This window comes from Chanodichthys erythropterus, chromosome 24 (genome assembly GCF_024489055.1).
Source record: "Chanodichthys erythropterus isolate Z2021 chromosome 24, ASM2448905v1, whole genome shotgun sequence".
NCBI lineage: Eukaryota > Metazoa > Chordata > Actinopteri > Cypriniformes > Xenocyprididae > Chanodichthys > Chanodichthys erythropterus.
In genome coordinates, this window is record NC_090244.1 from 26,979,524 (window position 1) to 26,994,177 (window position 14,654).

The window sequence follows — 14,654 nt, forward strand, 5'->3', positions numbered from 1 at the left end:
GGTCCCGCCCACTTTCTGACTTTAATATGCCGTTTCCCCTTGATTTAAGTCATTATAAAATAGTGTTTTACGAGTCTAAACCTGTCTAAATATATTTCAGCTTTTAAATAACACTTTTATATAGCTCAAGAAGACATTTGCTCTGTTAAGTTTTGTTTAACACTTTACACTGCTGTCCAGTGCATGATTCTGACATTCTGACATGGTTTATTGTCGTGTAACGGACGAATTGTTACTTTTACTGAAAATAGCAGCATTTTAATGGAAATTCAACAGCTGTTTTTGAGCGCAGCTCATTCTAGGCACGCTAAGACGTCACGCCGTATAAACTCCATTTCCCATGAGGCAGTTGCGGAAGTGGAGTCCTTTAAAGCGGAAGTGGATGAGTTGTTTGTTAGCAACTGTCGCTGTGGTCTGTGTGTGATGCGTTTGAATCGGTGAGATTATGTTTGGGATGAAATATTTGTGTTTTATGAAGTTTTGAAGTGTGCTTAACGTGTAAGTTTGTCTATAGTAACATTGTTTTTATGCGTTTTCTGTGACAGTACTGTAAACATGTAACGTTATCGTTATGTATGCAAGTATCAAGTTTATCGTTATCAGATGGTAATGCTTTGATATTAAGCACTAAACTATATTACAATATTTATATGTGTTAATATTTAAACAATATCCTGCATATTATTGTATTCCACTGCAGCCTACGTAAAGTTATGTATTAAAATAAAGTAATTTACTATAACTCATATTTACAGTTTGGTGCCTTGGTTTCAGACTGAATGATGTTTGCCCGTGCTGATGAGACAGCTGGTGATATTCCTGTGAAAGACATCACTGTCAGCCCACATGGCGCAGCTACATTACCAGGTCAGCATTAAAACAAAAGCATTATTATAACGGTCATTAAATCATTTCAGTGAATGGCAGTGAAATGAAAGAATCATGTTTGTTTTTAGAGTCTCTGCTGTCCCAGAATGTCAGAGAGAGGCAGAATGTGTCTAAGTTCAGCAGGGAGGAGCTGGAGGACAAGTTCTTACGGCTGCAGGAAGAAAACCTCACGCTCAAACAACATACATGCAAACAAGAAGACAAGATCCGCAGGTTCCATCCATCATTCTAAATATGCATATTAAATAAATGGATTGAATACAACATAACAAGAGCAATGTTTTGTGGTGTTTCAGGATGGCCACCAAGTTGATTCGTCTGGTGAAGGACCGTAAGCAGAGCGAGGGGGGTCGTGCGGTGGGCGGTCGAGATGTTGAGATGGAGGAGATGATGGAGGAGCTGCAGGAGAAGGTCCAGGAGCTGGAGAAGCAGAACGAAGGGCTCAGACGGCGTCTGCTGGCAACCAAACAGCAGCTGCAGGTTCAGAGCCACCGGCACACTCCATACAGCCACATCCAGCCACGCATCAACTCCGGCCTCCGCAGACTCCGAGACGACCTGACATCATCACGACCACACACTCCCAAAGCAGGTACTTCTATTCTATTCTATTCTATTCTATTCTATTCTATTCTATTCTATTCTATTCTATTCTATTCTATTCTATTCTAGTGATCAACCGATATAGATTTTTTTAGAACCGATATCGATACAGGTAATTTGTGTGTTGGTACCCGATAACCGTTATGCAGAACTGATATTTATTTACTGTTATACTTCTGTTTTTAACACGATTACAACACCACCCTCCTTGCATAGAAAACAAAATAAATCTTATTTATACACCAATAAATAGAGGAGTCTGAAAGTGCAAAAAATAAAAAGTGCACTGTTACTAAACTGTTTTTGTTGAAAATTAGTAGTCTTTCATGTTAATTTTAATCTTCATATTACAAAAATAATTTTATTTAAAGCTTCAGCAGCAACACCAATGCTAACAATAAGCAAAATAAATGTAGAATGTCTGATGTTTTCAAATGGACAAAATAAATTAAAGACAGGAGTCATATCAACTTTGCAGAAATGCAATACTTCATTTTAAAGTACAGTTTTAATAGATTTAAGCTGTTTAATAGTGAAGAATAATAAGCTGAATAGTGTTAAATAACTGAATAATATTCTCTGGAATATAACAAACAAAACATCGTATTTTATTGCATTTCTCAACTGTTATGTTATATCAGAATTATTAATGTTTTTGCCATTTTAGATTATCTGCTGACAAAGCGCTGTTTATCTATGCATTTACACAGAACTATACTCAAACTGTGATCGCTTGCGGAGATAGGCCTAATAAATAATTAATATCCATAGAGTTGCGTTTACTTGGATGTTTATTAGCGAATTAATGGTTATATAGTAAATGTTAATATAATTACGGTGTTTTAAACAAGTGAATCTCGTTAAAAGTTACATGCGGTGGCCGAGCATCAACGCGCTGAGTGAACAGCAAAATGCAGACGACTTCACGAGACTCATGATGAGCACAGACAACAGAGAGAGAATTAAATTCAGCGCTTTTATTTCCAACATGTGCTCGTTCATGGCTGTATTATTTAATTCATGCAAAGTTACATCTTTATTGGGAAAGGACATGACGGATTATCTTACGTGACTCCGTGAGCTTGTCTCTATTTCTATCGATATATCAGTTGATCTCTAGTTAATATGCATATTCTGTTCTATTTCGTTCTATTCGGTCCTGTTTGGCTCTAATCTATTTTATTTCATGATCTCTATTGGTATATATTTGTTCTGTTCTATTCTGCAGTCCATTGTATAATTATATTCCATTCTGTTATCTACTCTGTTCGGTTATGCATATTCTATTCTATTCTATTCTATTCTATTCTATTCTATTCTATTCTATTCTATTCTATTCTATATTTGTTCTGTTCTATTCTGCAGTAGATTTTAAATTGTCTGTTTTGTAATCTACTCTTTTCAGTTAGGCATTCTATTCTGTTCTATTCTGGTCTGTTTGGTTCTGCTCTATTTTATTTTATGATCTCTATTGGTATATATTTGTTCTGTTCTATTCTGCAGTCCGTTGTATAATTATATTCCATTCTGTTATCTACTCTGTTCGGTTATGCATATTCTATTCTATTCTATTCTATTCTATTCTATTCTATTCTATTCTATTCTATTCTATTCTATTCTATTCTATTCTATTCTATTCTATATTTGTTCTGTTCTATTCTGCAGTAGATTTTAAATTGTCTGTTTTGTAATCTACTCTTTTCAGTTAGGCATTCTATTCTGTTCTATTCTGGTCTGTTTGGTTCTGCTCTATTTTATTTTATGATCTCTATTGGTATATATTTGTTCTGTTCTATTCTGCAGTCCGTTGTATAATTATATTCCATTCTGTTATCTACTCTGTTCGGTTATGCATATTCTATTCTATTCTATTCTATTCTATTCTATTCTATTCTATTCTATTCTATTCTATTCTATTCTATATTTGTTCTGTTCTATTCTGCAGTAGATTTTAAATTGTCTGTTTTGTAATATACTCTTTTCAGTTAGGCATTCTATTCTGTTCTATTCTGGTCTGTTTGGTTCTGCTCTATTTTATTTTATGATCTCTATTGGTATATATTTGTTCTGTTCTATTCTGCAGTCTGTTGTATAATTATATTCTATTCTGTTATCTACTCTGTTTGGTTATGCATATTCTATTCTATTCTATTCTATTCTATTCTATTCTATATATTTGTTCTGTTCTATTCTGTTGTCCATTTTTACATTTGGTTCTCTTTTGTAATCTACTTTTTTCGTTTATGCATATTCTATTCTATTTTGTTCTGTTCTGTTCTATTCTGTTCTATTTGGTCCAATTTGATCTTTTATTCTATCATCTCTATTGATATTTATTATGTTCTATTCTGCAGTCCATTTTATAATTATATTCTATGCTGTTGTCTTCTCTGTTTGGTTATGCATATTCTATTATATTCTGTTCTATCTGGTCCAATTTGATTCTGATCTCTTATTCTATGATCTCTATTGATATTTATTATGTTCTGTTCTGCAGTCTATTTTATGATTATATTCTATTCTGTTATCTGCTCCGTTCAGTTATGCATATTCTATTCTATTCTATTCTATTCTATTCTGTTCTGTTCTGTTCTATTGTACAATCTACTATGTATTCCATTTTCACATATTCTGCACTTTATTCTATTATGTTGTTATATTGTATTCCATTATACTATATTCTGTCATCTGTATTCCACAATCTATATTTTATTTTATTTTTCTGTTCTATTCTGCAATTCAGTTTCAGTTCTGTTCTTTGCTATATTCTATTTTATCTATATTATATTCTGTTGTCTATTTCCGCCATGTTTTCTATTCTATTCTATTCTATTCTATTCTATTCTATTCTATTCTATTCTATTCTATTCTTTTATTTACTGTATTAAACTCTACTCTATTCTGTATTCTGTTCTGTTGTCTATAATATTCTATTTTATATATTCTTTTCTGCATTCTATTCCATCCTGTTATTCTATTCTTTTCAATTTTTTGCTACACTATATAATCTATTTTTGTTTTTGTTCTGTTATGCATTCTATTTTCTATTGTGTTCTATATGTTCTATTCTGTCATCTCTTGTGATACAATAGATGACTGACTGTGATATCTACTGCCCTATTCTATTCTATTCTATTCTATTCTATTCTGCAATTTAAATTATATTTTAATTCTACCCATTTATCTTCTCATATGTTATGTTCTGTGTCTATCGATTATATTCTGTTGTCAATTCTATTCTATTCTCATTCAATAAAAGCTTTTTAGGGGGATAAATCCTGCAATTTATATTCTAGAGCTATTCTTAAAGAATCTTTTGATTATTTCCTAGGATGTGTAACAACAGAGCGACTGGAAAAAGTTATAAATGACTTGTATTTAAAGTATGCTACAAAATATGGGTGTGTTGTGTTTTTATTTTTTATCTTTTTATTATTTTTTATTATTCAAAGGTGTCAGGCATGTTGAAGGGGAAATGAGTGCAAAACCACCCCAGGGTTTGTTGCCCCGCTATGGACACAGTCTCCTGGATGAGGCCCGAGCTGAAATCCGCAACCTGTGAGTGCTGCACCTACTAGATGCTGCACAGTCTGTATTGACAGAAATGGCAACACAACACTAAAAGAGAGGATAACATTTCACATTTGTGGCCTGTTTTACTTGATCACAGGGAGAATGTGATTGAGAGCCAGCAAGCTCAGATGGAGGAGATGGAGAGATCGTCGGAGATGTTGAGAGATCAACTGAAGAGGAAAGAGAGAGAGTTTGAGGAGTCGCTCCTCCAGATGAGAGAGCATCAGGCTAGTGGACAGAGGTGCCGTTCTCTTTTTAACAGGGATTGTTGTGACAGAATATTAAAATAATGAGTTTAAACGCTCTTGTTCTGTCTTTTGCAGGTTAACTATAAAGGATAATGTGGAGATGATCAAACTCCAAAAGCTGTTATCTGAGAAAGGAAACACACTCACAGTGCTGGAGGGCAGATTTCTACAGCAACAGGAGGTACGAGTGACCCTCAGAGATCCCGGTGTCAAAAAGATATATTATCTTCCGATTATAGTTTATCTGTTATTATAATTGTGGAATAAGTTCTCTGCTATTTCCAATTTCTTTGGGCCTCTATACAGTCCGACACACATTGCGTGTAAGCATGTGTATGCAAATGATCGTTCAATAGTTTGAAGTCAGTACGATTTTTTATTTTTTTTTAATTATAGAAATTAATACTTTTATTTAGCAAGGATGCATTAAATTGTGAAATAAATCATAAAAAAAAATGACAGTATATACATTTGCATTGCTAGAAAAAAATATTTCAAATAAATTCTGTTCATTTAAACTTTATATTCATAAATTCGTACTCCACTTCATACTCCACAAAAACGGTTTCCACAAAAACATTAAGCAGCACAATTGTCAACATATATAATAACCAGAAATGTTTTTTTGACCAACAAATCATCATATTAGTATGATTTCTGAAGGATCATGTGACACTGAAGACTGGAGTAATGATGCTGAAAATTCAGCTTTGATCACAGGAATAAATTACATTTTACAATATATTCACATAGAAAACAGCTATTTTAAACTAATATTATTTCACAATATTACTATTTTACTGTATTTTTGGTTAATTAAATATAACTTGAGCATTAGAGACATATGGAAGCTCATTTCTGCCACAAAATGCTTTTCTAAATCATAATTATGACATACTGTTCCATATTTATGAGAAAAGTACAAAGTAATTGTCGTAATTATGTAATTATGTCATAGTTAGTAAATGCCATAATTATGACTTATGTCATAATTTAGACTTTTTAATCTCATAATTGAGACTTTTTATGTCATAATTAAGGTTTATTAAAGCATGTTTTTTTTTGTTTGTTTTTTTGCGTATGTGGTGGAAATGGGCTTCCATTTCTAACTAAACTTCAATAAATCTTACCTAGCTCAAAATTTTGAACACACTGAAGTATGTCATCTTAAAAAAACTAAATAAAATGTCCTAAATTTATTTAAATGAGAAAACAAAACAAAACAAACAAAGAAAATACACACATACATACATAATTGGCTAACCACATTTTAAAAAAATGTAAATGTTTCTTTTAAATTAAAATGTTATATTTAAAATCCAACCATTAAAGCTCATATTTCATATGTTATCATATTTTAATAATCTGCCCCAGGACCATGATACTTTGTCATTTTAGGATTGTGCCATTAAGCACACTTTAGTGCCCTCTGCTGGTGGTCATGTCAGTAGCAGGTGCTGTACAGCTGCAGTTTGTTTTTGTAGAGTATGAAGACTCTGAAGGCCAGTCATGATGCGGCGCTGCTGAAGGTGGAGGAAGTGAGCCGACAGCTGAAGGAGGAGAGACTGAAGAGTTTACAGCTGGAGACACAGATTCACAGCAGAGCTCTGGACCAGAGACACGCGCAAGAGGTACAGCTGCCATCAGACACACACACTTCATATACAGTAGTTGATGTGCAACAGCATCGCAGCAGTGCGGGGAATAATGGATGACTGGAATGCAAGAAGAATATGTAACATTTGTAACAGCTTAATAATTGTATACTAAATGTGTAATTGTGGTGATTTGAAAACATTTTCAAAGTTTTTTTTTTTTCCTCTGTCTTGCTTCAGTTACAAGAGAGAATCCAAGATTTGGAAAAGGAGAGAGACTTGCTCAAGGAAAACTGTGATAAATTAGTGAAAAGGTGTGAAGATAACTTGAATTATGTACATAATAACACTAATAACTAAACAAGTATAGTAGACTACTTACTAGTGGTGTTTGCTAACTGACACATCACTAATATTATTGCTCATGCATTAAGGATTTAAACAAATCCCTGTCATTGTGGGGGAGCGTTTTGCTCTGAGCACGTCACTGAATTTCTTCTGGCCTGTTGCAATAGTGCGTTTGATGTGAGTCAGGAGCAGAAATGGAGAACGAGAGAACAGCAGCTCAAACTGCAGGTCGCACAGCTGGAGACGGCATTAAAATCCGACCTCACTGATAAAAACCAGATCCTGGATAAGATCAAGGCAGAGAGAGGTAACTACACACATGACTGCTGGTGCTTTTAAACTGCTGGTGTGTTACACTGATTGTTGGTCTATTTTCATTAAAGATGTAAATGAAAAACTGATGCAAGAAAACAAGCAACTTCAGCTGCAATACCTGGAGCAGAAACAACAACTGGATGAGATTAAAGATCGCATGAAGTTTTTTACAAAGGTAAAGTGTGATAGAGTTGAAACCGTCATTTGAAGGAATAGTTCACCCAAAAAGAAAGTTGCCATTTTACAAAATAAAAAGTTTGAAAACAGATGATTTTTTTGATGCCTGAATCTGATACTGTTCTCTAAAGGAAAGTGAAATAGATGCAGCTGAACTCAGTGAAGCCCTGATGCTTATAAAGGTAAATACTGTATATTTAAACTTCAAAAACATTCAAAAAATCTTACCCCAAACTTTTGAACAGTAGTGCATACCACTGTATAGAAAATTTCAAATTCTAAATAAAAAAAAAAAAGGTAATTGCAACTTTTTCTCACTTTTTTCAATTGTGAGTTAGAAAGTCAGAATTGCATGATATAAACTCACAATTCTGAGAACAAATTTCAGTCTTTCTCTCACAATTTATATCTCACAATTCTGTCTTTATATCATGCAATTCTTAGTTTATAACTCGCAATTCTGAATTTCAATCAAGCAATTCTGACTAACTCGCAATTCGGACTTTATTTCTCTCAATTCGGACTTTATATCACACAAATCTGACTTTATAACTTACAATTCTGACTTTATATCACACAATTATGACTTTATCTCACAATTCTGACTTTATATCACGCAATTCTGACTTTATATCACGCAATTCTGACTTTATATCACGCAATTCTGACTTTATATCACACAATTCTGACTTTATATCACACAATTCTGACTTTATATCACACAATTCTGACTTTATCTAACAATTCTGACTTTATCTCACAATTCTGACTTTATATCACACAATTCTGACTTTATCTAACAATTCTGACTTTATCTCACAATTCTGACTTTATATCATGCAATTCGGACTTTATATCACACAATTCTGACTTTATATCACACAATTCTGACTTTATCTAACAATTCTGACTTTATCTCACAATTCTGACTTTATATCATGCAATTCGGACTTTATTTCTCTCAATTCGGACTTTATATCACACAAATCTGACTTTATAACTTACAATTCTGACTTTATATCACACAATTATGACTTTATCTCACAATTCTGACTTTATATCACGCAATTCTGACTTTATATCACGCAATTCTGACTTTATATCACGCAATTCTGACTTTATATCACACAATTCTGACTTTATATCACACAATTCTGACTTTATATCACACAATTCTGACTTTATCTAACAATTCTGACTTTATCTCACAATTCTGACTTTATATCACACAATTCTGACTTTATCTAACAATTCTGACTTTATCTCACAATTCTGACTTTATATCATGCAATTCGGACTTTATATCACACAATTCTGACTTTATATCACACAATTCTGACTTTATCTAACAATTCTGACTTTATCTCACAATTCTGACTTTATATCATGCAATTCGGACTTTATATCTCACAATTCTGACTTTATATCACGCAATTCTGACTTTGTCACGCAATTCTGACTTTATCTCACAATTCTGACTTTATATCGCAATTCGGACTTTATTTCTCTCAATTCTGACTTTATAACACGCAATTCTGACTTTATATCACGCAATTCTGACTTTATCTCACAATTCTGACTTTATATCTCACAATTCTGACTTTATATCTCACAATTCTGACTTTATATCTCACAATTCTGACTTTATATCAAGCAATTCTGACTTTATATCAAGCAATTCTGACTTTATCTCACAATTCTGACTTTATATCTCACAATTCTGACTTTATATCAAGCAATTCTGACTTTATATCAAGCAATTCTGACTTTATATCAAGCAATTCTGACTTTATATCAAGCAATTCTGACTTTATATCACACAATTCTGACTTTATTTCTCTCAATTCTGACTTTATATCTCGCAATTCTGACTTTATTTCTCACAATTCTGACTTTATATCTCGCAATTCTGACTTTATTTCTCTCAATTCTGACTTTATAACACACAATTCTGACTTTATATCTCGCAATTCTGACTTTATTTCTCTCAATTCTGACTTTATATCTCGCAATTCTGACTTTATATCTCTCAATTCTGACTTTATATCTCTCAATTCTGACTTTATAACACACAATTCTGACTTTATATCATGCAATTCTGACTTTATCTCACAATTCTGACTTTATCTCACAATTCTGACTTTATATCTCGCAATTCTGACTTTATCTCACACAATTCTGACTTTATATCTCACAATTCTGACTTTATCTCACAACTCTGACTTTATCTCACAATTCTGACTTTATCTCACAATTCTGACTTTATATCTCGCAATTCTGACTTTATATCTCGCAATTCTGACTATATCTCACAATTCTGACTTTATCTCACAATTCTGACTTTATAACTCGCAATTCTGACTTTATATCTCGCAATTCTGACTTTATATCTCGCAATTCTGACTATATCTCGCAATTCTGACTTTATCTCACAATTCTGACTTTATAACTCGCAATTCTGACTTTATATCTCACAATTCTGACTTTATATCTCACAATTCTGACTTTATATCTCACAATTCTGACTTTATATCTCGCAATTCTGACTTTATATCTCACAATTCTGACTTTATATCACACAATTCTGACTTTATATCACGCAATTCTGACTTTATATCTCGCAATTCTGACTTTATATCTCACAATTCTGACTTTATATCTCACAATTCTGACTTTATATCTCACAATTCTGACTTTATATCACACAATTCTGACTTTATATCACACAATTCTGACTTTATATCTCGCAATTCTGACTTTATATCACACAATTCTGACTTTATATCACACAATTCTGACTTTATATCTCACAATTCTGACTTTATATCACACAATTCTGACTTTATATCTCGCAATTCTGACTTTATATCTCACAATTCTGACTTTATATCACACAATTCTGACTTTATATCACGCAATTCTGACTTTATATCTCGCAATTCTGACTTTATATCTCACAATTCTGACTTTATATCTCACAATTCTGACTTTATATCTCACAATTCTGACTTTATATCACACAATTCTGACTTTATATCACACAATTCTGACTTTATATCTCACAATTCTGACTTTATATCTCACAACTCTGACTTTATATCTCACAATTCTGACTTTATATCTCACAATTCTGACTTTATCTCACAACTCTGACTTTATATCACACAATTCTGACTTTATAACATGCAATTCGGACTTTATATCTATTAAACACAACAATGTTTATATCTTGCAATTCTGAGAAAAAAAGTCAGAATTGTGAGATAAACTTCCAACTGCGAGATAAAGTCACAATTACCTTTTTTCTTTTCTTTCTTTTTTTATGGTGGAAACAAGCCTCCATAGAAGATGTCATTGTTTTTTCTTTCTTGATTGTTTTATTGATTAATGACCGTTTAGGTTCGTAGGAGTCAGAAGAGTGGAGAGCTTGGCTTCCTGGAGAAGGTGGAGGAAGATGTGAAAGTGGACGTGGAACGATATTTGAGGGAACTGCAGGCCACTCATGCTGAGACCATCCAAGAGCTGGAGAAGACCAGGAACATGCTCATCATCCAACACAAGATCAACAAAGACTATCAGGTTTGATCAGTCCTTGCACTGACAATCTAACAAACCTTAGATAATCATCTGACTATCGCTATCTTTTATCCAGAAGTCAACATGAAATCAAAATTGACCATGGATTCCTGGTTACTGGATTAACATACAGTGCTGTTATTGCTGGTTAAATATATGTAATAATTCTTTCAAAAATTATAGAAAATAACAATAGATTTGAAAGAAGCATTACCATTGGCATTGTGTCAAGAGGATTAAATTGACCTTCAACCTCCATGTCTTTGTGCAGCCTCCTCAAATTAGGTGCACATCCAATTGCAAATTCAAATTCAGCTTCAAATTAGATCTGTTTTGGTATGTAATGCCCACTTTTCACAATTCAATCTATTCCCAGTGGATAAATAGCTTATGCCCTACATTTTATCTCTTAAAAAAGGACCACATTATGGAACAAACTTCATTTCATGTTATCTTCAGGGCTTTGCTCTTCTCCATATACAGATATTGGTCACATATGGCTGATGTATTTAAACATCGATACTGTTGTAGGCTGAAGTTGAAGTAGTCACTCGCACGATGGACGATCTGAAACTTGAATATGAATTGAAGACTGAGAAGCTGGCTCAGCTTCTGGACATGAGAGCTGCCAAGATAAAGAAACTTGAAGGTTTAGCTGCATTCAAAACATGATCAACATGATCTTCTAAACTAACAGCTGTGCTTAGTAAAACCAATTCTTTCTTGTGTCCTTCCAGCCCAGTTAAAAGACATTGCGTATGGAACCAAAACCCATGTTTTCAGACCTGATGTAACCAGTGATGACGTTACAGATGAGTTTGATGGACCCCTCCACTTGGCTCGAGGCGAGAACCTTCTGGAAATTCACTTGGGGAGAGCGCAGTTCGCTCCTGAAGCAATAGAAAGCCTAAAGGACAAAGATCCGTCCACCTTCTGCACATACGCTTTCTACGACTTTGAGCTGCAGTCCACAGCTGTGGTTCGAGGCGCCCGTCCAGCATACAGCTTCACTTCTCAATATCTCGTGAGAGTGGATGAGCTCTTTTTGAACTATCTCCACACCAGCTCTGTTACGGTGGAGGTTCAGCTCGCCGAGGGGTTGAGTTTCCGCACGGTAGCCGCTGGTCAGCTCAGGTTAAATCAGCTCCTGGAACGAGATGGGAAGGTGTTTGGCACCATTCAGTTAGTTGGTGAGTCTTTAGACATTGGGGTCGACCAATATGGGTTTTTTGGTTGATGATTAAAGGATTAGTTCACTTCAGAATTCATATTTCCTGATAATTTACTCACCCCCAGGTCATCTAAGATGTTCATGTCTTTCTTTCTTCAGTCGAAAAGAAATTAAGGTTTTCGAGGAAAACGTTCCAGGATTTTTCTCCATAAAGTGGACTTCACTGGGGTTCAATGGGTTGAAGGTCCAAATTGCAGTTTCAATGTAGCTTCAAAGGGCAAAAAACTCCATGTCATTTTCTCCTCCAACTTCAAAATCGTCTGTGATTTTGAAGTTGGGGAGAAAATGACATGGAGTTTTTCGCCCTACCGCAGTAATTTCACCTATGTGACCTTTTACACACGATTACGTAATGAGTGGTGCATCACAGAGCTAGTGCAAGACGAGCATTTGTGGATAAAAGTATGTAATATATATATATATATTTTTTTTTTTTATATTTTTAGAAAATTACATTGTTCGATAAGACCCTTATTCCTCATCTGGGATTGTGTAGAGCCCTTTGAAGCTGCACTGAAACTGCACTTTAGACCTTCAACCCATTGGTAGCCATTGAAGTCCACTATAAAAGAGAAAAATCCTGGAATTTTTTCCTCAAAAACCTTAATTTCTTTTCGACAGAAGAAAGAAAGGCATAAACATCTTGGAAGACATGGGGGTGAGTAAATTATCAGGAAATTTTAATACTAAATTGAACTAATCCTTTAAGGAATTATTTACTCAAATTAAAATATACTCAGTGTTTTTGTAGTTCCAAACTTCTTTGACACAGGAGTCCAGTCCTGCTTCTAGAGGGCCACGGCCCTGCAGAGTTCAGCTCCAAACCCAATTAAACACACCTGAACCTGCTAATCTAGGTCTTACTAGGCATACTAGAAACTTCCAGACAGGTGTGTTGAGGCAAGTTGGAGCCAAACTCTACCAGACAGTGGCCCACCAGGAGTAGGTTTGGACACCCCTGTTCTATGACTTTCTTTCTTTTGAGGAACACAGAAAAGAGAATGTCCAAGCTGCTCTTTTTCATACAGCACAAAAATAAAGGTTCTTTAATGGCATTTATGGTCAAGAACCTTAAACATCCATGGAAACATTTCAATGTGTAAATGGTTCTTTATAGTGGAAAACAGTTATGAAAATGTTCTTAACACTAAAAAATAGTGTTCTTTTAAGAACTGTTCACTGAAAGGTTCTTTGGGGAACCTAAAATGGTTCTTCAATGGCATCACTGTGGAAACCCCCTTTTGGAACGTTTTTTTTATTTAAGAGTTAATGAAAGCGGAAAGTGATTTAAACTGTCAAAAAGCACCATAAAACTCTAAAAAAAAAAATGTGTTCCATCTGTTTGTAGGTGTTACAGATGAGATCCAGGTGTTTGGTACTCTAGAGTACTGGCTCAAACTGAGAGTTCCTATGGAACAAGCCATTCGCCTTTATAAGGAGAGAGTCAAAGCACTTGGTTACCTCAACACAAGCATGAGAGACAGCCAGGTACTGTTTACAACCCATCTAGAGCACAGTTTCTCACTTTGAAACATAACAGAATTACTTGATCTTTTTACTTTCTTCTTCAGGCTTTATCGGTTCCTGTCCCTAGTTCCTCATCATTGATGGATGGTGATCTAAACGAACTAAACGTCACCGTACACTTATGCTGTAATCTCAAATCCAGAGGTCCTCACACTCAACCCAGCCCCTACGTCATCTACAAACTCTACGACTTTCCTGACCACGATACGCCAATCATATCCTCCACCAATGAGCCACAGTTTGAAGATCACACGGTCTTCCCGGTGGCCATGAACTCTGACCTTGATGCGTTTCTGAGGTCAGAGGCTCTGGTGTTGTATGTGTTTGATGATTTAGATGTTGAGAACCAGCTGTATCTGGGGAAGGCCAGAGTACCGCTCATCTCGCTGGCACACGATAAAAGCATCACTGGTGAGGACAAACACTGTCGCACTGACATCATTTTACTGAACTTGATTGATTTTTTTTAAGACCCAGTTAAAGGGATAGTTCACCCAAAAATGAAAAATTTGTCATTACTTATTCACCCTCGAGTTGTTCCAAACCTACGGAAGAGGATCAGGGCCAAGCAAT

The 14,654-nt window shown here is 34.5% G+C and overlaps 1 protein-coding gene across 4 annotated transcripts in view; it reads left to right on the top strand.

The window, feature by feature from the left end:
• Positions 1 to 80: 80 nt before the first annotated feature.
• Positions 81 to 14,654, top strand: part of rpgrip1l (RPGRIP1 like) — a 30,055-nt gene continuing 15,481 nt past the window's right edge. For 2 of the 4 annotated variants that reach the window (XM_067379422.1, XM_067379425.1), the window contains exons 1-17: positions 81 to 437; positions 775 to 867; positions 957 to 1,101; positions 1,185 to 1,480; positions 4,944 to 5,049; positions 5,162 to 5,305; positions 5,388 to 5,493; positions 6,797 to 6,943; positions 7,148 to 7,221; positions 7,423 to 7,562; positions 7,639 to 7,745; positions 7,879 to 7,929; positions 11,147 to 11,326; positions 11,855 to 11,972; positions 12,061 to 12,513; positions 13,903 to 14,042; positions 14,126 to 14,492. In XM_067379422.1, the coding sequence (XP_067235523.1) occupies positions 780 to 867; positions 957 to 1,101; positions 1,185 to 1,480; positions 4,944 to 5,049; positions 5,162 to 5,305; positions 5,388 to 5,493; positions 6,797 to 6,943; positions 7,148 to 7,221; positions 7,423 to 7,562; positions 7,639 to 7,745; positions 7,879 to 7,929; positions 11,147 to 11,326; positions 11,855 to 11,972; positions 12,061 to 12,513; positions 13,903 to 14,042; positions 14,126 to 14,492 (2,662 nt within the window). In that variant the 5' untranslated portion in view covers positions 81 to 437; positions 775 to 779. The other 2 variants (XM_067379423.1, XM_067379424.1) reach the window with 2 other exon arrangements.